Below are 21,624 nucleotides of genomic sequence, written 5' to 3'. Positions count from 1 at the left end.
GGTGCAAACTTCTTGTCTTGAAGTTTTATTGGTCTCCCGCGTAAACCAAGCTACTCAGCCTCTTTTCTCCACTGAATTTTCCTACTGAGCTATCCTTATTCTATTACTCTTTATATCTTTAATTAATATCTAATCGAAACTATCGTATCCTGATCCTCGCCTATGCCGTCTCTCCTTCGAATACCCTGGATCAGCCGGGGCTGGTCCCCGGCAGTCCAGCTCTCAAATTCATACATGACTACAGGAAAAACCATAGCTTTGACTAGACAGAAGTTTGTCAACAAAGCAATATCGCTGCTTTTCAATATACTGTCTAGCTTTGTCATAGCTTTTCTTCCAAGGGGCAAGTGTCTTTTAATTTCATGGCTGCAGTCACCATCTGCAGTGCTTTTGGAGCCCAAGAAAGTAAAGTCTGTCAGTGTTTTCATTGTTCACCCATCTATTTGCCATGAAGTGATGGGACCAGATGCCATGATCTTAGTTTTCTGAATGTTGAGTTTTAAGCCAACTTTTTCACTCTCCTCTTTCACTTTCATCAAGAGGCTCTTTAGTTCTTCTTTACTTTCTGCTGTAAGGGTGGTGTCATCTGCATATCTGAGGTTATTGATATTTCTCCCAACAACCTTGATTCTAGCTAATGCTTCATCCAGTCTGGCATTTCTCATGATATACTCTGCATATAAGTTAAATAAGCAGGGCGACAGTGTACAGCCTTGACGTACTCCTTCCCCAATTTGGAATCAGTCTATTGTTCCGTGTCTGGTTCTAACTGTTGATACTTGACCTACATACATATTTCTCAGGAGGCAGGTAAGGTAGTCTGGTATTCCTATCTCTTTAAAAATTTTCCATAGTTTGTTGTGGTCCATAGAGTCAAAGGCATGTAATCAATAAAGCAGAAGTGGATATTTTTCTGGAATTCTCTTGCTTTTACTATGATCCAGTGGATGCTGGCAATTTGATCTCTCTGCCTTTTCTAAATCCAGCTTGAATATCTGGAAGTTCTCGGTTCACGTACTGTTGAAGCCTTGCTTGGAGAATTTTGAGCATTAGTTTGCTATCATGTGAGATGAGTGCAATTGTGCAGTAGTTTGAACATTCTTTGGCATTGCCTTTCTTTGGGATTAGAATGGAAAGTGACCTTTTCCAGTCCTGTGGCCACTGCTGAGTTTTGCAAATTTATTGGCATATTGAGTGCAGCACTTTCACAGCATCATCTTTTAGGATTTGAGATTAGTCAGATGGAATTCCTTCACCTCCACTAGCTTTGTTCATAGTGATGCTTCCTAAGGCCCACTTGACTTCACATTCCAGGGTGTCTGGCATTAGGTGAGTGATCACACCATCATGGTTATCGGGATCATGAAGATCTTTTTTGTATAGTTCTTCTATGTATTCTTGCCACCTCTTCTTAATGTCTTCTGACTCTCTTGGGTCCATACCGTTTCTATGCTTCATCGTGCTCTTTCAACTTTGCGTGAAATGTTCCCTTGGTATATCTAATTTTCTTGAAGAGATCTCTAGTCTTTTCCATTGTATTGTTTTCCTCTATCTCTTTGCATTGAGTCCTTAGAAAGCCTTTCTTATCTCTCCTGACATTCTTTGAAACTCTGCCTTCAGATGGGAATATCTTTCCTTTTCTCCTTTGCTTTTTGCTGCTCTTCATTTCTTAGCTATTTGTAAGGCCTGCTGAGACAACATGGCCCACTGGAGAAGGGAACTGTAAACCACTTCAGTATTCTTGCCTTGAGAACCCCATGAACAGTATTTCCTTTAGAACTTACATATACTTACCTTGTGTCATAAGTTGATTTTGCAGGGTAGTATGGTTTGGAGAATAAAGATTTAGAGACTTAGTGGCAACACTGTCTCTTTCCCGTCTTAATAGTAGTTTGGTTTAGTACTCTTAGTGAATTACTTTGGTTTTACCTTGGTTTTACCTTACTATTCACTGGGACCCCTTTGCTTGTTTTTATTTTTTTCTGTGATGTTTGCCATCTAGCAGTGAGGAGGAATGGAAAATGTGTCATTCCCTCATTCTCTGGCCGTTCCTGTGGCTCTGTCCTTCAATATAACGAATAGGCTCCCTTTAGACAGTGTTCATCAGCCTCATCAAACCTCATTTGTCTTCCATTTTTGAACAATAAAGAGCTTCTTTAAAATGTAGGCCTAGAGAGCTTAAAAGTCATTTCCCTTATTCTTATTTTCAGGCGATTGAGTCCTTCAGTTATCAAGCAGAGGTGAGAACATAAGTTACAGCAACCCTTGAAAATCTGAGAGCAAAGACTCAGATGCCTAGTGGGACTCCTAGTAGGAATTATTGGTTCAGGCTTCTAGACTGTTTTCATCATCATTCCATCCAAAATAGAAAATTTATATCTCTAAAAAATTACCCTGTTAATCAGTTTGTCGTGCTTTAAATCGTAGAAAGGGAAACTGTGTGTTTAATACAGACCTGTAGAAAAATATACCTTCTTGATGCTTTGATCCATAAGCAAATCTCAAAAGAGATTTCTCTTCATTGAAAGGGATCTTAAAACCAGAAGCACTCTGTCGTAGCTTTGTTAACTTGACGGATGTTACACAGAAAGAAAAATTGGGGCTGGTAGTGTTGTCTGTGGCAGTTACTTAATGCACCACTTGTGTAGCTTTCTGGGAGACTTTAATTAGATAGTTGTGCTGAAGACTTCTAATGAACATTACCAGCTGTGAAACCCAAAGACTAATTTCTTAAATAATGATGGAATATAAATATAATTTTCTCCATTTAAATCATGCCCTGAGAAAATTTTAATCTTTATCTGTAACATAGTATACTTTTTTTCATCCCTAATTCAATATGTCACTCTATAGCTTTCATTGTATGTGTTTTGAAAACATCACTTGTTAAAACAGGGCAGCCTTTTAGAAGTGGTTTAATGAATCTGGGAGGGTGAACTCAATTTCAGTTTCTTAATTATATCCATTTAAATTCCATTATAATTTGTTGAGCACCTAGCATGTGCTCAGGACTGTTGGTGAGCGAATTTGAGTCCTCTGAGAGGCTTCAGAGCCATTTAAAAATATTTAATTGGAAAAGAGTAATTTTCTTAATTTACAGATAACCACCCAGGAGTTAACTGGCAAGTTGTACTTGGTAAGCAGCTTCTCAGGCAGGGAGCTGTCCACCACCGTGGTGCTGATTAAGGACTTTCCTTGTTACAAATCCATTACCTACTCTTAAGCTGATTCACATCCACTGTAAGAGTAATGCATTCTGAACACTGAATTCACTTCAAATGCCATATGGAACAAGATAAAATACAAGTATGTGAATGAATGAGCACAGACATAAATGAAACATAAGCCGTGCAGCGTGTTGTGCTCGTGTGCTTATGGAGTTTTCCTAGCCTTGTCTCTCTCTTTCTGTGTGATTAAATTGGTGGCATCAAGTTCCTCAGGGTGTAGTTGGTCTAACCTTTATTGATGGTCTATTGGTTCTCTGTTCTGTGCTCCCCTCTGAGTGAACTTCTGTCCCTGTTGCTTGATATTACTGGCACAAGGAGCAGTCTTAAAAGAGGCCGGCTTGATTGTCCCTTATCGAGTCATGCTCACACTGGTGCTAGGACTCTGAGTCTTCCCAGTTCATGGTCCCTCGTGTTGCCTACATAAACTTGCCTGGGACAGTTGGAGGGTCCTCAGCTCAGCCTGCTGTCTCCTGGGTTCTCTTTTGAGATGCTATTTTTTTCTTGTTGTTGCATAAACTCCTCCCTGAGGGCTAGTCCTTCCCTCAAGCTGGATGGGACAGACCGTAAGGTTTGGACATTGTTTTTTAACCATATAGCTCATCACTGGGACAACTAGTAGAAGAGTGTGTGCTGGGCTGCACAGGCCAAGACCGGTGTTCTTGGTTTCTTCACACACTTGGGTAAATGCACACAACTCCCCAGCCCCATTTTTCTGTGTTTGTTTCCTCATCTTCCACACAGTACAGTTCTGCCCAAGGACTGGCAAGCCTATAGCATTCCTCTCAAAGGTCCTGAGACACCTCCTTGATGCATTTCTATCCAGAGAACAAATTCCTGGTCTGACCAGTACTTTGCACACTGTCTTCCCTGGCATTTTGCTTGAGTCTTACTAATATTTTCATCTGCCTTTTTTTTTTTTTGGATCTGCTTTTAAATGGGATTCATTTGAGATTTTTCTCCAGTTATTCTTCTTTCATTTGACAAGGTATTTATTATTATAATCTGAATTTGCTGAAGAATTGATGCTTTTAAATTACGGTTCTGGAGAAGACTCTTGAAAGTCTCCTGGACTTCAAGGAGATCAAACCAGTCAATCATAAATGAAATCACCTCTGAGTATTCATTGGAAGGATTGTTGCTGAAGCTCTAATACGTTGCCTACCTGGTGCAAAGAGCTGACTCATTGGAAAAGATCCTGATGCTGGGGAAGATTTAAGGCAGAAGGAGAAGGGAGCAGCAGAGGATAAGATAGTTCTATAGTATCACCAACTCAATGGACATGAACTTGGGCAGCTCCGGGAGATGTTGGAAGACAGGGAAACCTAGTGTGCTGCAGTCCATGGGATTGCAAAGAGTCAGGCATGACTTAGTGACTGACAACAACAACATAATATTAATGAACAGTTACTCTTTACAATTATACTTCTCCAAACTGTGGGATACAAAATATCTGCTACACCTCTCCCTTCTTTAAAAGATGACACATTTTTTACTAGGCCCTTTGGCTTCGGCCAGAAGACATATCTTTGACCAACTTCTTTTTCTCTTGTTCTACAATCTGTATCTTGCCCCATTCCCTTCCAGTTTTCAAGATGCTTTTAATTGCTCTGTCACTCTCTCAGTTAAAGTTTTGTGACATTGGGTCCCTCAGAGCTGACAGGCAGATTATCTTATTTCCGATCATTGCAGCACTTGGCCAAGTGGTGCTGAGAATCCTCTGACCAGAATACTTACAAAGGGACTGCCTGTTGGTAGGAATAGAAACAGAGCAGGGCAGTTGTATTTACTCCATTTCATGACCAAGATCTAAAGTTCAGAAAGGGAAACTGGTATGCGTAGGGTTACTTGATGCGAATTTACCCTGCTGGGACTGCTAATGATCACAGTTTAGTTAAAGCGAATTAAAATGGTTCTTGGAAAATTTTAATCTGTGTTCGACATGTAAAGTTACCTGAATCACACATGTTTACACACGTTTACATACATAGTCATCTGGCTTCGGGATCAGACATCTCATTCTAGTTCAGCTGCTGCCTGGTCCCTACACTGGCTGCTTGTCCCCACGTCTGAACAGCTGGGACATGAATAGATGGCTCCTGTGATCCCTTGCATTGCTGGCTCTGTGTTCCGCATTTCTGGCACTGGAAGATTTGTGTAGCGGGAGAGAGTTATTTGAACAAATTGAATCATGTGGGCACAGAGTTCTCAGACTGTTGAAAAATCGGATGATTGTCTGAAAAAGATGGATAGCAAAGCATCCCCCATTTATATGACTCTTGCTGTTTAATTCTCATTAAAAGTATTCGTCTGGATCTTAGTTCTGTGTAACAGGCTCAAGGTTATTAAACGCACTTTATGGATCATTTGTTTAATGTGACCAAACTAAAAATTAAGAAGCACATTATTCAGTGTTCATAAAATGAATGTTTTAAACAGACAGATTCATTCTCGTATTTGCATCCTGCTTTGATGTAGAGCTGTAATGGAGTTATAGACGGATATTCTCCTTGGACATTTATAAGCTGATGATGCCTGTTGAATACCTTTTATAAAGATTAATATTTTTTGCTCTGTGCCCATTACCAGAGCATTAATCATCATGGCTTGAGCCTGCACAGCTGAGAATGAGCAGATGTCACGTTATTGCTGTCTGTAATCAAAGTGGATCGCACTGGGGAAATGGGTGTGGAAGGCTGGCTGGTGTGTTGCAGGGCTCTGATCCCCATGGCTGGTTTGCGAGGGGTCTGAGCCCAGGGCCGCCTGCGCCTTCCTGGTCATCTGGGCGGGGCGGTCAGCCTTCACTCTGTGAGTGGCAGAGAGAAGCCAGGACAACTGAGCTGCCGGGCTTTGGCTCGCTTGTAGGTCAGCTCTGTGCCTTGACACAGACTAACAGGCATTGATGAGGCCTGCAGTCACATCTGTGACTGAAGACCATCCGCCAGGAGAAAGCTGTGGCCTTGACTCTCCTTCCAGAGATGAACACTAGTTCATTAAAATGAGAAATCGCACAGGAGGCCTCCAACATCTGCTTCCTAGCACACTCCCAGACTGCGCTGTCCAACAGAGAGAGAATGCCAGCTACACACACAATTTATAATTTTATACAGTCCACAGTAAAAAAAAAAAAAAAGTGCAAGACAGTTGGTGAAATTAATTTTAATAATATATTTCATCTGAAATATGTCAACACGACCTTGATCTAAATATTACAAATGGCATGTTTCACACTCTTTTTTTGTTTTTTGTTTTTTCTATAGGACCTCTCTAAAATCCAGTGTGGTTTTTCCATGTATATCATATCTCAGTTTGGATGCTGAATTTTCATCACAGACTCTCGATCTGTATTTTTCACATTTAATAAAATTCACCACAGGAAAGGAGATTCATATATACATGCTGTTCCGTCATTCCAAATAGTTGTTTGCAAGAACTGAATCAGGTGTCCATTTTTTACATTTAAGTTAAAAAGTTAAATGTAAAAAATTACATGAAAGTAACTAAAGTTGAAAATTCTACTCATCAGTGGAACAGGCTGTATTTCAAGGGCTCACTGGCTACCCTATTGACTAAGAAACTCTAAGGCAGGAGTTTTTGCTGTGTACTTTGTTGGAAAAGCTGACTTTGCAGAATAATATTATTTCCGTTACAGTTTTTGACAGCTACGCTTGACTGAGTGCTGACTACTTGCCAGATACACACATTATATCATTTGATTCTCACAGTAAGCCTGAAGGGTTAACAGTAGCATGCCCGTTTGCAGAGAAGGACAATTAAGCCTTCAAGAGTTGAAGTAACTTGCCCAAGATTCAAGGCAAAGAGTGAGACAGGTAGATATTATTATTTTCTTATGTGCATGGGTAAACAGAACTTTAATCAGACCAAAAGGCTTTTCCAAAATCGATTAGACTGTTAGTCCCAAACTCCCAATTTATCCCTCCCCTCTTCCTTCCCTTTGTCAACTATAAATTTGTTTTCTATGATTAACAGAAGCACACTTTAATATATAAAATAGATAAACAGCAGGAGCCTACTGTATAACACAAGGAACTATAGTCAATATCTTGTAATAACCTATAATGGAAAAGAATCTGAAAACGTTTATAGATATATGTATACTGAATCACTCTGCTGTACACCTGAAACTAACACATTGTTGTAAACCAACTCTTGTTCAGTTCAGTAGCTCACTTGTGTCCAACTCTTTGTGATCCCATGGGCTGCAGCACACCAGGCTTCCCTGTCCATTACCAACTCCCGGAGCTTGCTCAAACTCACGTCCATTGAGTCAGTGATGCTGTGCAACCATCTCATCCTGTGTTGTCCCCTTCTCCTCCTGCCTTCAATGCTTTCCAGCATCAGGGTCTTTTCTAAGGAGTCAGTTCTTTGCATCAGGTGGCCAAAGTATTAGAGCTTCAGCATCAGTCCTTCTAATGAATATTCAGGGTTGATTTCCTTTAGGATTGACTGGTTTGATCTCCTTGTAGTCCAACAGATTCTCAAGAATCTTCTCCAACACCACAGTTCAAAATCATCAGTTCTTCAGTGCTCAGCTTTCTTTCAGAGAAGGCGATGGCACCCCACTCCAGCACTCGTGCCTGGAAAATCCCATAGACGAAGGAGCCTGGAGGGCTGCAGTCCATGGGGTCGCGAAGAGTTGGACACGACTGAGCGACTTCCCTTTCACTTTTCACTTTCATGCATTGGAGAAGGAAATGGCAACCCACTCCAGTGTTCTTGCCTGGAGAATCCCAGGGATGGTGGAGTCTGGTGGGCTGCCGTCTGTGGGGTCACACAGAGTTGGACACAACTGAAGCGACTTAGCAGCTTTCTTTATGGTCCAACTCTGACATCCATACATGACGACTGGAAAAACCATAGCTTTGACTAAACAGACCTTTGTTGGAAAAGTAGTGTCTCTGCTTTTTAATATACTGTCTAGATTTGTCATAGCTTTTCTTCAAAGGAGCAAGCGTCTTTTGATTTCATGTTTGCAGTCACCATCTGCAGTGATTTTGGAGCCCAAGAAAATAAAATCTGTCACTGTTTCCATTATTTCTCCATTTATTTGCCATGAATTGATGGGACCAGATGCCATGATCTTAGTTTTTTGAATGTTGAGTTTTAAGCCAGCTTTTTCACTCTCCTCTTTCACCTTCATCAAGAGGCTCTTTAGTTCGTCTTTGCTTTCTGTCAGAAGGCTGGTGTCATCTGCATATCTGAAGTTATTGATATTTCTCCTGGCAATCTTGATTCCAGCTTGTGGTTCATCCAGCCTGGCATTTCACATGATGTATCTGCTTATACGTTAAATAAATAAACTGGTAATGGAAGTAAAGTCCGGTGTTGTAAAGAACAATATTGTATAGGAACCTGTAATATTAGGTCCATGAATCAAGGTAAATTGGAAGTGGTCCAACAGGAAGTAGCAAGAGTGAGCATTGACACTTTAGGAATCAGTGAACTAAAATGAACTTGAATGGGCGAATTTAATTCAGATGACCATTATATCTACTACTGTGAGCAAGAATTCCTTAGAAGAAATGGAGTAGCCATCATAGTCAACAAAAGAGTCCAAAATGCAGTACTTGGGTGCAATCTCAAAAATGACAGAATGATCTCTGTTCGTTTCCAAGGCAAGCCATTTGGTATCACAGTAATCCAAGTCTATGCCCAACCACTAATGCCGAAGAAGCTGAAGTTGAACAGTTCTACGAAAACCTACAAGACCTCCTAGAACTAACACCAAAAAAAGATGTCCTTTTCATCATAGGGGACTTGACTCTACTTTAGTGAAAAAGCAAACAAACAAAATCAAATAGACTGACCCAGGTTCCTAGGCTTCAGTCACGTGTTGGTCACAGCTTTTCTCCATGTGTTGATCTGTGGGTAGTTGGTTTAAAATGTGTTTTCTTGATTTCAGTATTTGGTTGGTTGGTTTTTTTTCTTTTTTTCCTTTGAGTGGGGAGATTGTCAGCTTCCTCAGACATCCATTCTGAACCAAGTAGGACTATATCTTGCTGTAGAAATGGTGTTCTGTTCATGGAGAAGGTTACTGGAGTCACCGATTTGAGACACGCAGAATATGACAGGGGATTCCTCTTCCTTGACTGCCAGATATATGTCTGATGCTTTAAAACAGCTCATTGCAGGTGTGAGTGTGTGGGTGGGTACGTGTGTGCGAGTGTGAGTGGGTGGGTGGGTGCATGAGTGGTTGTGTGGGGGGTACCTTCCTCTATGCTCCTAATGTTTTGTTTTGACTTAGAAAAATTTTCAGGATCTTTAGTGTTATTGCAAACTTGGTCCCACCACTTCTTGAGAAAGCTGAAGGGAGCATAAATGCAGAGTCAGTGGTGTCCTTTGTAAAATAAGGTTCATTTTGCTTTGGGTGGGGAGGGCTGCTGGGTGGCTGGGCAGCACCAGGAGGCAGACCTGCTTCTCACTGCAGACCCTCTCCTGCGGTCCTCTGCACCTGTAGGTACAGAGAACCCAGACTAACACTCCTGTGTGCATGCACACACACACACACATGCACACACAGACAAATGCAGACACATATACACACACACATGCGGACACACAGACACATATACGCACACATGCACACATGCACACAGACACATATACACACACGCACACACACAGTACTCATATACACACACACGCACACGCATGCACACATACGCACACGCACGCACATACACGTACACACACAGACACATATACACACATACACGTGTGCACACACACAGAGACACACACACAATACACATACGCACACACACATGCACACATACACACACGCACACACACTTGTACACACGCATGTGTGCACACACACACATGTGCACACACACACATGTGCAAGTGCATGTGCACTTGAGCCCGAGCACTGCTGTGGGGATCGGCTTGGACACTGTTCAGTACAACTGAGTCCCCAGAGGCAGGTGGGAGCTTGCAGTGACGGCTTTGCCCCGACGTCTTCTGAGGACGGGACAGAGTGGCCCTTGGCTGCACGTCCTTGCTCCCACCTCAAACAAGCAGAGCACGGGGTTCACCCATGCTTAAGATGGTGGACAGGAGTCCTGTGCGGCTGTCTTGTTGGGAAGAGAGCACTTCTCCCCCTGAGCACATGCATGCCTGCTCACACATGCCCACACATGTGCAGGAAGTTACAGGCACACACACACACACACACACAAACATACACTTCCACTCTCAGATCTTAGGGCATGTGCGGGGCCCCTCCCCTGGCTGAGAGCCAGACCTCTCCTCTAACAGAGACTGTTCCAGAGGGACAAGCAGCTCCCAGAGCCAGTCTTAGATCCCAGCAGTCTGAGGCCTGGCACCAGAAGCCCACCTGTCCCCAGGTCTGTCGGGGGCCAGGGCTGGGGCCTGCCAGTCACGGGTCACCAGGAAGGTGGATCAGTTGAGCTTGGGCTGCTTCCAGCTGTGGTCCTCGCAGCCACTGCAGGACCTGGGATGTTGCTCTTCTTCGTGGGGAGGCCTGGGTCATGCTTTTGAAGGTGTGGCTGCCCTGTGACCCTCTGTCCTTGGAGACTTCAGGAGATGCCTGGTGCGGTCCGTGCTCCTGTACGGAAGCCCCGGGCACGTGGCCGCTCCCTCCCGGTGAGCTGGTCCTGAATGGGCGTGTGGTCAGGGGCCAGTGGTGGTCCTGTGGACAGGAGTGCTGGACCCTCCCAAAGTCCTTCTCGTGTGGTCTTGTTCCATCCTCTCGGTGACGTAGGCTTATCCCCATGGCCCCCTTTATCTTGACCAGCCAGAGGTGGGTGGCAGTGATAAGGTTAGAACCAGTTATCCTGTGGATGTTGAAAACATCCTGTGTGTATTCCATAGTATCTCTCGATACTATGGACCCATGAAGGGTTATAACAAATGGATTTTTATGTTCTCAGAAACAGGATGAAAGTCTTTAAACATGACAAAATGGCAGCAAAGTGTCCAAAATTTGGTCCTTTTTCCTCAAAAGAGGCTGGGTAATCAATGAACAAAGCTATCACAGAGCTCTGGGCTGGGTGGCAGGTGGGCATTCGCACCGGGAACCAGGAATGGTTGACGGCATCTCTCCCAGCAGAAGATGGACAGGGCGGCCATCCCTTCCCTCACCCTGGAGTGATTCTGACAGATGACACCAACACACTTGATTATTTGCAGAACGGTGAAGTCCAGCCCTGTCTGTCCGGCATGACACATACCTGGGGCCTTACGGCATGGACTGCGGCCAGGGCCTCTGGGTTGCCAGATCCCAAGGAGCCATTTCAGCCATCTCTGAGTCTCGAGCTGTGTTCCTCTGATTTTCTAGGATCATTTGTGGACACAGCCCTGCTGCCCCGTTGGCCTGGCAAGTCCATCTGGCCTGCTGCTGCTGTGGGCTCCCTCCCAAGCTTGGCTTTGCTCAGCCTCCGAGGTCGTGCTTTCCTTGGCCCTGTGGTCAGCACCTGTCTCTGCCTGCTCAGCTTCTCGTGGCTCTTCCTTCCCCACCTACTTGGAAATTAGACTTACCTCCAGAGCGGTGGTGGCAGTGTTGCTGGGGATGACCAAGTGGCCGGGGTGGCTGAGGGCTCATCTACTGAGGGTGGCCATACTGGTGATGTGTTTCGGGTGAGAGGGAAGGGGGACTGCAGCTGGAGATGTTCCACCTGGACCTTGAGGGTGAATGCGTCAGGGCTGGACTCAGACAGCTTGGCCGAGGGCCCCGCCCCACCCCGTGGCTTCTGGGAGCTGGAGTGTAGCTCTACACTGTACATCGTGTTGCGGTTAAGGTCAGCAGAGCTACTGCAGGCTGCTGCGACTTGTGAACTTTAGGATTTTGTAGTAAGACGTTGGATTTGGGATGCCTGTGGAGTTCGTGTGTGTGTGGTTCAGCATTTTGGGCATCTGCATGTTCAGGCTGGATTCACTGCCATGAGGTCATCTTGTGGCCTGTCCCTTGGACTGGCATTGTCCTGGGGAGACTGATGCCTGTGCCCTCTCCTAGGCTGGAGGCCCATCTCAGCTTTGGAGCGCTTCTGTCATGAGTTCAAGGGGTGGTGGCATTTGGGGGAGATGCTCTCTGCAGGGCCAGGCCTTCACCCCGGACGTTGTAGGAAGGGCTGGGTGGGAAGGGGAAGGAATCGTGTGACAGCCTCTGACATCCAGGAGCCATGACGAGGAGAGCCTGTCCTGGCCCGTGCGAGAGCGCCTTCTCCTTATGCTGCGCTCTCACGCCCTGCCCGCCTGCGATTCCTAACATCACAGTCAGCCAAGCCCACCCGGCCTCTGCCCGGAAGATGCTCAGCCCTTTAGCATCTCTGACTTACCTCTACCTAAATATTTGTTGGGTTCCCTGGTGGCTCAGTGCTAAAGAACCCACCTGGCAGTGCAGGAGAGGCAGGTTTGATCCCTGTCCTGGGAAGATGCCCTGGAGGAAGAAATGGCAGCCCACTCCAGTATTCTTGCCTGGGAGATCCCGTGAACATAGGAGCCTGGTGGGCTACAGTCCATGGGGTCCCCAGGAATTGGACACAGCTTAGCGACTGAGCGAGTATGGGTTCCTGAAATGGTGACATCAGCAAGCAAATGCATATATTCATATATTCTTTGGGGAAAACTCCGTCTGGAAAAATGGAGTTGTTATCAGTTCCTTTTCTGTGGATTAAATCAAAATGCGGCTTGAAAAAGCCTTAGCATGAGCTTCCTACGTGCAGCCCCCTGGAAAGTGGAGGAGCAGAAGGATGTGGGCTGTTTCTGCATCTCCCTGTCTGACCTACCTCCTTCCTCCATCCTGAGGTCTTTTACCACACGTGTGTGAGTCACTCAGTCGTGTCCAGCTCTTTGCGACCCTGTGGACTGTAGCCCGCCAGGCTCCTCTGTCCATGGGATTTCCCAGGCAAGAATACTAGAGTGGGTTGCCATTCCCTTCTCCAAGCCATCTTCCCTACCCAGGGATCAAACCCAAGTCTCCTGCCGGCAGATTCTTTACCACCTGAGCCACCAGGGAAGCCCCTACTTCTTGGCAAAATCTAAGCAGGTCTCTGCATACTTTCAGAAATGTTTCCAGTGTTGCAGGCTCATTTGTTTTCTTTATGTTAAAAAAACTCAGAAAACATTAATGCAGAGACATGCTTTTATGTATCATTAACACTGGAAGTCCTAAAATGTAAAATTCTAAAAACAAGCGTGAGATATTTAATGTTTCCAAGCTCTGCTGTCTCTTCTCTCGTGCTCCACATTTTAAGGGGAACGACAGTGGCTGAGCTTGTTTCACCATCAGAACTGCTGTTGTCAGCAGATCGCTCCCGTTGGAGGGTGGATGTGCTGGAGTTCAGTGGGATGCCCCACCAGGAAGAGACAATTAGTAATCAACATTTCATCTCCAGTCTTATTTGTGTCTAGTTCGTTTTTTTTTTTTTTCTGAGCATCCTTTCCATGGTCCTATCTGAAAAACAAATGAAAACCCAAATTATCTTTGATCCTTAGACACCTTTCAGAGCTGTGCTTCCGGAGCTGTGTCTGCACTCCCAGTTTTGTCTTCTCATCCCACTCCAGGAAGCCGTCTTGAGCAGGCCTCTGTGTGCCTTCAGTCGCCACCTCCCAGGGCTGTTCTTTTGGATCCGTTCTTGCCACACGCAGGCCACCTGCCCTCCCTCGACTTGGGTGACGTCACTCATCTCTGCCTCATCCCACGTCGCTGCTCGCTCCATCTCCTGTTCTGATACCAACCTCCTGACTGCCGCTCATAGCGCTCCCTTCTCATTCTCCGTACTCCTCTTTAATGGTCTTACCCACACCCTTGGCATTTATTACTGTCTAAGAGCTGTTGCTTCTTTGGTCTGTGAGACTGGAGATCTCTAAGGTCTAGAAACCTCTCTCTATGTGCCTACTAGGTAGAGCTACTTGAATATCCAACAGGCAACTCAAACGCAGCTTGTCCAAAACTAAACCCTGGTCCTTTTCTCCTCCCTGCAGTACCCTTCTGTTCCCAGGTTCCACATCTTGCCTTGGGTGGCTCATCAGGGGGTCATGCTGGACTGGGCATCATGTTTGACTCTTGTTTAGCTCCTGGCCTCCTCTCTGTTTATCATCATGCTTAGTCATGTCTGACTCTTTGTGACCCCTGTGGACTGCAGCATGCCAGGCCTCCGTGTCCATCACCAACTCCTGGAGCTTGCTGATTTCCATCGAGTTGGTGATGCCATCCAACCATCTCATCCTCTGTCGTCAGCAGGTGGTCAGGCTAGTTTTTGCTTGGACTATTGCAGTAGCTAACTAGCCAGTTCTGTGCCCCCCATCTGCACTGCCCTACCTGGGTGCCATCACAGAGGCTCTCTCTGGCCTTTTGTATTATCACATCCCTTCCCCATCAGCTTCTTCCAATTCTCCATCTGTTTCCATTTCACCCATCATGTTCAGAATGAAACCTGATTTACCATCTGGTATTTTATTCTGTTTCTCCTCTTCCCACCCTCCTGAACTTTGCCTGTGGCTCTGTGAATATGTCATCTACTCCTGTCTCCCTGAATTTATGCCTAGGATTGCCCACCCTATGTGGGATATTCCTATGCGGGATATTCTTCCCAGCAGGTGAATGCACTGTGTCCTGAAGGAGGCCTTCCTAACTTTCACCTCCAAGGTCAATACTTGCTCCCCACTGCTCCCTCCCTCATTAGCCCAGGGGTCTACGAGGCCAGGGAGGGTGGGGGGCTGCTCATTAGCCCAGGGGTCTACGAGGCCAGGGAGGGTGGGGGGGGGCTTCTCTTCACCAGTATCTATGTCTCATCGTAAGAGCAAGTACCTGTCCAGAGCATCTCACCTGTGCCAGGCCCAGGCCTTCATGCCTAATCTTGCAGGAGGACACTGAGCCCCAAACCTGTGAGTAACTAGTGCCAGTGTGTCCATGTTAGAGATGAGGAAACCTAGGCTTGGAGAGTTAACCAGCATAGCCCAAGATTACCCTGCACGGAAAACAGCAGAATTTAAACCCACACAACCTCACTCCAGAGCCTGAGCTCTCAGCCCTCTGCAGACTGTCCTCTGCAGGTGTGAACCCAGCAGAAAGTTGTCCCTGAGCAAGTAAACATTATGTGTGGAAGTTAGTGAGTTGTGAACTGGCCAAGCTCAGGAATGTGTGGGAAGTGCATGGAAGCAGAAAGGAACCATGCTCTAGTCCTCCTAGGAAACAACAAGAATAGTTGCAATTCAAATCATTTGTGCTTTAACACGTCTTTCTTTTAAAGGGCCAATCAGTCAATTCGTAGTTTGGCACAGAAAGTTAGTTAGAATCACCGCATGCTTGTGTTTGTGTCAACGTGCACACCATGGGATGCGTGTGAATACGTATCTGTACGCGTGTGTCTGTTAACTCATCTTATGTTTACATGGTGACAACACGGACATGTGTGCACGTGTGGGTGTGTGTGTGTGAGTTATCTGATAAGAAAACAAGTGATTTCTGCCCAGTCAGCTGGTCCGACCCCCTCCAGACGTCAGTGTCACATTGCAGAGAGTGTTGGTGCTACGTGCCCTGTCATGAGCTAGGAAAACAAGCTTCTAGCAAACAGAGTTGCGTCTCGGTGGGTCTCCTGCTGACTGGTAACCTGGTGTCCCCTGCAGACTGCAGAGAGATCCTGCTTCCCATGATGACGGATCAGCTCAAGTACCATCTGGAGAGACAGGAAGATCTGGAGGCCTGCTGCCAACTGCTCAGCAACATCCTTGAGGTTCTGTACCGGAAGGACGTGGTGAGTAACCATGGGGCTGCCTCCGTGGACCCCGTGGCAGGCGTGGGCCTGTGGTCCTCCTGAGACCTGGCCTCGATGGACTGAATCACGTTTGATTTGTTTAAAAGAGAATGGCCTGAATTTTAAGGGTTACCCTTTCTTTTTCTTTGGGCCTTCCCTGGTGGCTGTAATGGAAAAGTGTCTGCCTGCAATACAGGAGACCCTGGTTTAATCCTTTGGGTCAGGAAGATCCCCTGGAGAAGGGAATGGCAACCCATTCCAGTATTCTTGCTTGGAGAATCCCATGAACAGAGGAGCGAGCGTGGTGGGCTACCGTCCATGGGGTTGCAAAGAGTCAGACATGACTGAGCGACTAACACCTTTCTCTTTTTCTCTGTAGAGTTGCGTCCTCAAATTATTTTTTATTTATGTATAAAGCTTGATGGGGCTTCCCTAGTGGTGAAGAATCCTCATGCCAATGCAGGAGGTGCAGGCATGTGGATTTGATCCCTTGGTCGGGAGGATCCCCTGGAGGAGGAAATGGCAGCCCACTCCAGTATTCCTGCCTGGCAAATCCTATGGACAGAGGAGCCTGGTGGGCTACAGTCCATGGGGTCGCACAGAATCAGACACGACTGAGCGACTGAGCACGCAAAGCGTGATGATTGTATTATCGTGTGTGTATTCCACATTAAAGATACTGTTTTGTTTCCTGTGACTTCTCAGCACAGTGACTCCCAAGACTGAGATTTGATACTTAAGGTCAGAGGCTTTGATGTTAAAAATTAGAAATAAACAGAGGGCGGCTAATTGCCTACTTTCTTTCAATCATTATCTTTAATAAATAACACTTAGTATTATTATTTTATACAGGAGCATAGTTGTTGTTGCTTTAAGTCAGTGGTGCCTCAGAATTTTGGAGCAGTTCTCTGCCCCTTTTTGCAGGTTCCTTTCTGTACAGCCCGTTTTTTCCTGTGCTTTCTTTGCTGTTTCTTTTTTAAATGGTATTTTCTTTTGCATTTCTCAATTGTATGCTTATTCCTCTGACCTTTTTGTCCTAATAAAAAGCTGGCGCAAGCACATGTGGAAACATCTGACTCTCTGCCTCCCGACGCCATTGTACCCACCGTACGCAGTTGTGCACGTGTGTGCGCGCATGTAAAGTCACTGGTTCTCCAGGCATGTCTGGACAGCTGCACAGAGCCGCGTCTGTCTCTGTCTCTAGCAGTGGCTAGATGAATCAAGGTTTTTCAGTTAGTAGGGCTTGTTCTTAGCTCTCCCCCATGTGACCTCTGGACAACGCCCCAGTCCAGACACATGTGTGCACGCGCGCGCACACACACACACACACATGTGCCTGTCCTGTCCACTTCTTTGCTGCACCTGCGTATCTTCTCAGAGTCTGGGTGGTGTGCTTGAAAAGAGAACTACAGTAAGTTAGTTAACTGTGACTGTGGCTATGTCCACCCTCCCCAGGCTTTGTCTCTGAAAGCTCTTGCCAGCCTTAACCCAAAGGCCAGGCTTCAATCATCCCAGTCCAGGCCTTTTGAAAAATGCTCAACATCACTCATTATTAGAGAAATGCAAATAAAAACTACAGTGAAGTTATTCCTTCACTTCAATCATCAATCGTCAAGAAATCTACAAACAGCAAACGCTGGGGAGGATTTGGAGAAAGGGGAAGCCCCTTACAGGGTTGGTGGGAATGTAAATTGATACAGCCACTATGGAGAACAGTATGGAGAGTTCTTTGAAACTGAGAATGAAACCACCATGTGACCCAACAACCCCACTACTGGTGTATACTCTGAGGAAACCGTCATTTAAAGCCACATGCACTCCCAGGTGCACTGCAGCACTATGCACAGTAGCTAGACCCTGGAAGTAACCTGGACGCCCATTGACAGATGAATGGATAAAGAAGCTGTGGTGTGTGTATATATATACACAATGGAATATTGTTGAGCCATAAAAAGGAACACATTTGAGTTAGTTCTAGTGAGGTGGATGGGCTTGGAACCTGTTATACAGAGTGAAGTTAGTCGGCAATGGGAAAAACAAATATTGCATATTAATGCGTAAGTATGGAATCTAGAAAAAATGGTACTGATGAAAGTACTTGCAGGGCAAGAATAGAGGCACAGACTAGAGCACAGGTTTGTGGACTCAGCGGGGGAAGGAGGGCAGTGGGACAAACGGAGAGAGCAGCGCAGAAGCATATACGTTAGCGCGTGTAAAGTAGGCAGCCAGTGGGAGTTTGCCGTATGACCCAGGGAACTCAAACCAGGCTGTGTGACAACCTAGAGGGGTGGGCTGTGGGATGGGAGGTGGGAGGGAGGTTCAGGAGGGAGGGGACATATGTATACATGGCTGACTCACCTTGTTGTTTGGCAAAACCCAACACAATATTGTAAAGCAATTAGCTTCCAATTAAAAACAGAAAAGAGTGAAAAAAAAGAAAAAGATTGTACATGAAAAGTTGTAAGGCCAAGCCTTATGGAGGAGGCAGTGCCTGCCTGGCCTGTGCGGAGCATCTGGAAAACTGATTTAAACACATTCAGAATTCATGAAGAAGAATCAACAGTCCCATCACACACTAGACGAAGGAGCACACTTTTATGATTGGAGATGCTCCGGCATGCTGAATTTTAGGTGTTGTGCTAAGGTGATATTTAAACATTTGATTCTATGCAAGCATACCCACCTTATTGGGATCTGACATGCAGCGTGAGCTGTATGGTTGTTAGCTGCTGGGCCTCTGTGTACAAATGGGCAAGTGTCTTTCCAAAGCTAATTGGTGAGCTAATCAGGGATCATAAACATTATATTGTTTAGACAGATTTGCTTTTATTTTTAAGGTTTGCTTCAATTAAATTACTGTGATTATATAACATTACCATTAATGGGCTATAATTAATAAAATGCCTTGAGTTTTCTTTGTGAAGGCTTTTGCCTGTGACAAGGGCCATTTTTCATCTCGTTAAGGGTTGTAATTGATGTACTCTTTACAGGGTAAATGGGTTCTGTAACAGCCGTGGGGCTGGCATGTTAATGACTGTCTTAGCTGTTGGTTTACACGTGTGTGTCTCCTGCAGGGGCCAACGCAGAGGCACGTTCAGATCATCATGGAGAAGCTTCTCCGGACAGTGAACCGAACCGTCATTTCCATGGGGCGGGACTCGGAACTCATTGTAAGTGTTCGGTGACACACGCGTGGGGGTCTCATCGTGGCTGAGAGCATCTTTCCTGGGAAAGTCGTTTACTCTCAAGCTTGAAAATCCACGTGGTCCTCTTGCACCTGCCTTTGAAACTGTCTCTTACTACAGTATAGCAAGCAGTTGCAATGCATTTATTTACAGCCTAGTAGGTTAAGTGGGCTCATTTCCCATGATTCTAGAAGCAAGTGTCGAAGGTGAAGAGCAAGCATGCCCACGTTTTGTAGATGGAGGATTTGGGTCTAGTTTTGTCGTTGCTAGCTTCTAGCAAAGGGTGTTTGTTTTCTTCTAAGTTCCCACACTCCAGGTCATTGCTTTCTACGTATTTACACTTAAGATCCCATTAATAAAATTTTATGAAGGGCCTTAAAAAGTAATTGAGGCACTCTGAGTTAGCTATTTTATGTCTTCTCTAATGTATTGTAGATGTTCCTCTTACGTGGATACAAAGCACGGGATCTATTCTTTTTCTCAAGGTTTTACCAATACCGTGGCAGTCTTTCAAGTTTCATATTGTGGCGCTTTTTCCCAGAGTTTGCTACCATCATGATTGTTAAATTTGGTTTTATGGGCAAAGGATGCATTTGTAGGTCTCATTTAATTTCTTTAATTTCTGGTATGTATTACTATTTAACTAAGTTTGGTGGATCCTATTTCAAAAAAATCACTTTCCTAATCAAGGAATAAGAAAAATCCAGTTAGAGTTTTCTCTTGGCAGTCAGACTAGGCACACTGGTCTCCCTTGGCTGACTTTAGCTCTGTCCACATAACCTGGGTCTGGATCGGGTCTGGTGACCCATCGGCTTCCTTCAGACATAAGGCAGGAATGGGGCACTGGGCTTGTGTTGCTTTCTGTGGCTGCATCACAGTTAAGGATGTGCCATGTGGCTTGGGATGCATCCCAGAGAATAATCGTTGCCTTTGTTTGTTTCCATGCGGTAAAATTGTCTAGTTTATGTTTCTGAGTTTTAGCACATGTTGTGTGCAGGTTTTCCTTTCTAATGTACATCTCTTTTCGGTTTATGCTTTAACGTGTTTAAATTAAGGGTTTTTCCTTGTAAATTGATGTTATGTACCACGGACTCTTCAATTATCCTATAAACCTCACTTGCTTCTTGATGTCTTCATTGTTACTCTTCTTCTCTGTAATCTGGAAATGCTTTCACATAGCTTGGTGGAGAGGGAGCCCCGTGGAGGAAGACTTGGGGTGGCTGCAGAGGCACCCCAGGGCCCCGGTGTTCCTGTCTCCTTGGGGCTGTGCGCCAGTCGCCCCTGGGATACTCTGTCGTAGTGGAACTCAGGAGGGCTTTCAGTAGAATGAAGGATGTGTGGCTCGAAGCTGACCTGAGTTTGGTGTCATTGTGCTGAGACCGCTGTGGGAGTGACACTGTGGCCGGCACGGAGTCACAGTGAGTGTGCTATGGGCAGTCTTGGTGGGCAGATGGGGGAGGTGGCTGGCGTGGTGGCCGGTGAGCAGGTGAGACAGTCCTGTCTCCGGGTAGCAGTGTGTTCACTCGGATCAAAGCCCACTGGCCAGCAGTTACACTGGGGAGAGGAGAGCAGGGAGGACACTCAGAGCAGTTTGGACGGGACCTTGGGAAGTGGTGAGATTGTGAGACGCGCTCGCAGCTCAAGCTGAGGATCTAGACGACCTTGCGGGCAGAACGTGGTGACTGTTCTCAGACCACGTGGTCCAGGGGGCCCTTGGGAAATTTCCCATGTCTCAGGCACAGTGATAACAGTGCTGATATAGTAGCTGCTCTGTGTGTGCTCACTTCAGTTCAGCTCAGTCACTCAGTCGGGTCCGACTCTTTGCGACCCAATAGTCTGCAGCACGCCAGGCCTCCCTGTCCATCACCAACGCCCGGAGTTTATTCAAACTCATGTCCATCGAGTCCATGATGCCATCCAACCATCTCATCCTCTGTTGTCCCCTTCTCCTCCCACCTTCAATCTTTCCCAGCATCAGGGTCTTTTCAGATGAGTCAGCTCTTTGCATCTGTGTGTGCTGGGCACTGGTTAATGCATGGAAGAGCCTCGCTTAATCCTCCCCTTCCCTGTGCATAGGCTCCTGCAGAAATGCCCTGCAGGGAGGTGGGAAATGTCCCCAGACCCACAGCTGGCACGGCAGGGCTCGTGGGGAGCCCTGGTTTGGCACCAGAGCTGGCTTTCTTTGGTCTCTTCTGGAAGACTGAGATCCGTGAGCCTCGTCTCAGTGGTGGACCAGAAGGTCTGCTGGAGGACTCTGAGTTCCTCCTGGATCCACATCCTTGTTTGGCGGGGAGCTGCCCACGGAAGTAAACACTTTGCTGTTTGCTGCCTTCAGTCGCGTCCATGGACCAAATGCCAGGATGTCCTGGAGGTAGAAGGGGCCAGACCACAGATTGGCAGCTGCTTTCCTGAAGGGCTTGGAGGGATGCCTGTGGCCTACGGAGTCCTTGGGGGGTCCTGGGAAAAGCCCCTGCA

At 46.0% G+C, this 21,624-nt stretch overlaps 1 protein-coding gene across 1 annotated transcript in view; it reads left to right on the top strand.

The window, feature by feature from the left end:
• The window catches only part of DOCK1 (dedicator of cytokinesis 1), a 570,389-nt gene that overhangs the window by 206,537 nt on the left and 342,228 nt on the right, over positions 1 to 21,624 (top strand). Inside the window, exons 26-27 of the mRNA XM_010859569.1 lie at positions 15,837 to 15,964; positions 19,039 to 19,134. Of these exons, the coding sequence (XP_010857871.1) occupies positions 15,837 to 15,964; positions 19,039 to 19,134 (224 nt within the window). The remainder of the gene's footprint in view (positions 1 to 15,836; positions 15,965 to 19,038; positions 19,135 to 21,624) is intronic.

This window comes from Bison bison, unplaced genomic scaffold (genome assembly GCF_000754665.1).
Source record: "Bison bison bison isolate TAMUID 2011002044 unplaced genomic scaffold, Bison_UMD1.0 scf7180017864456, whole genome shotgun sequence".
Taxonomy (NCBI): Eukaryota; Metazoa; Chordata; class Mammalia; order Artiodactyla; family Bovidae; genus Bison; species Bison bison.
Note: the sequence above shows the minus strand (reverse complement) of the source record. Positions and strands in the feature narration are given on the sequence as shown.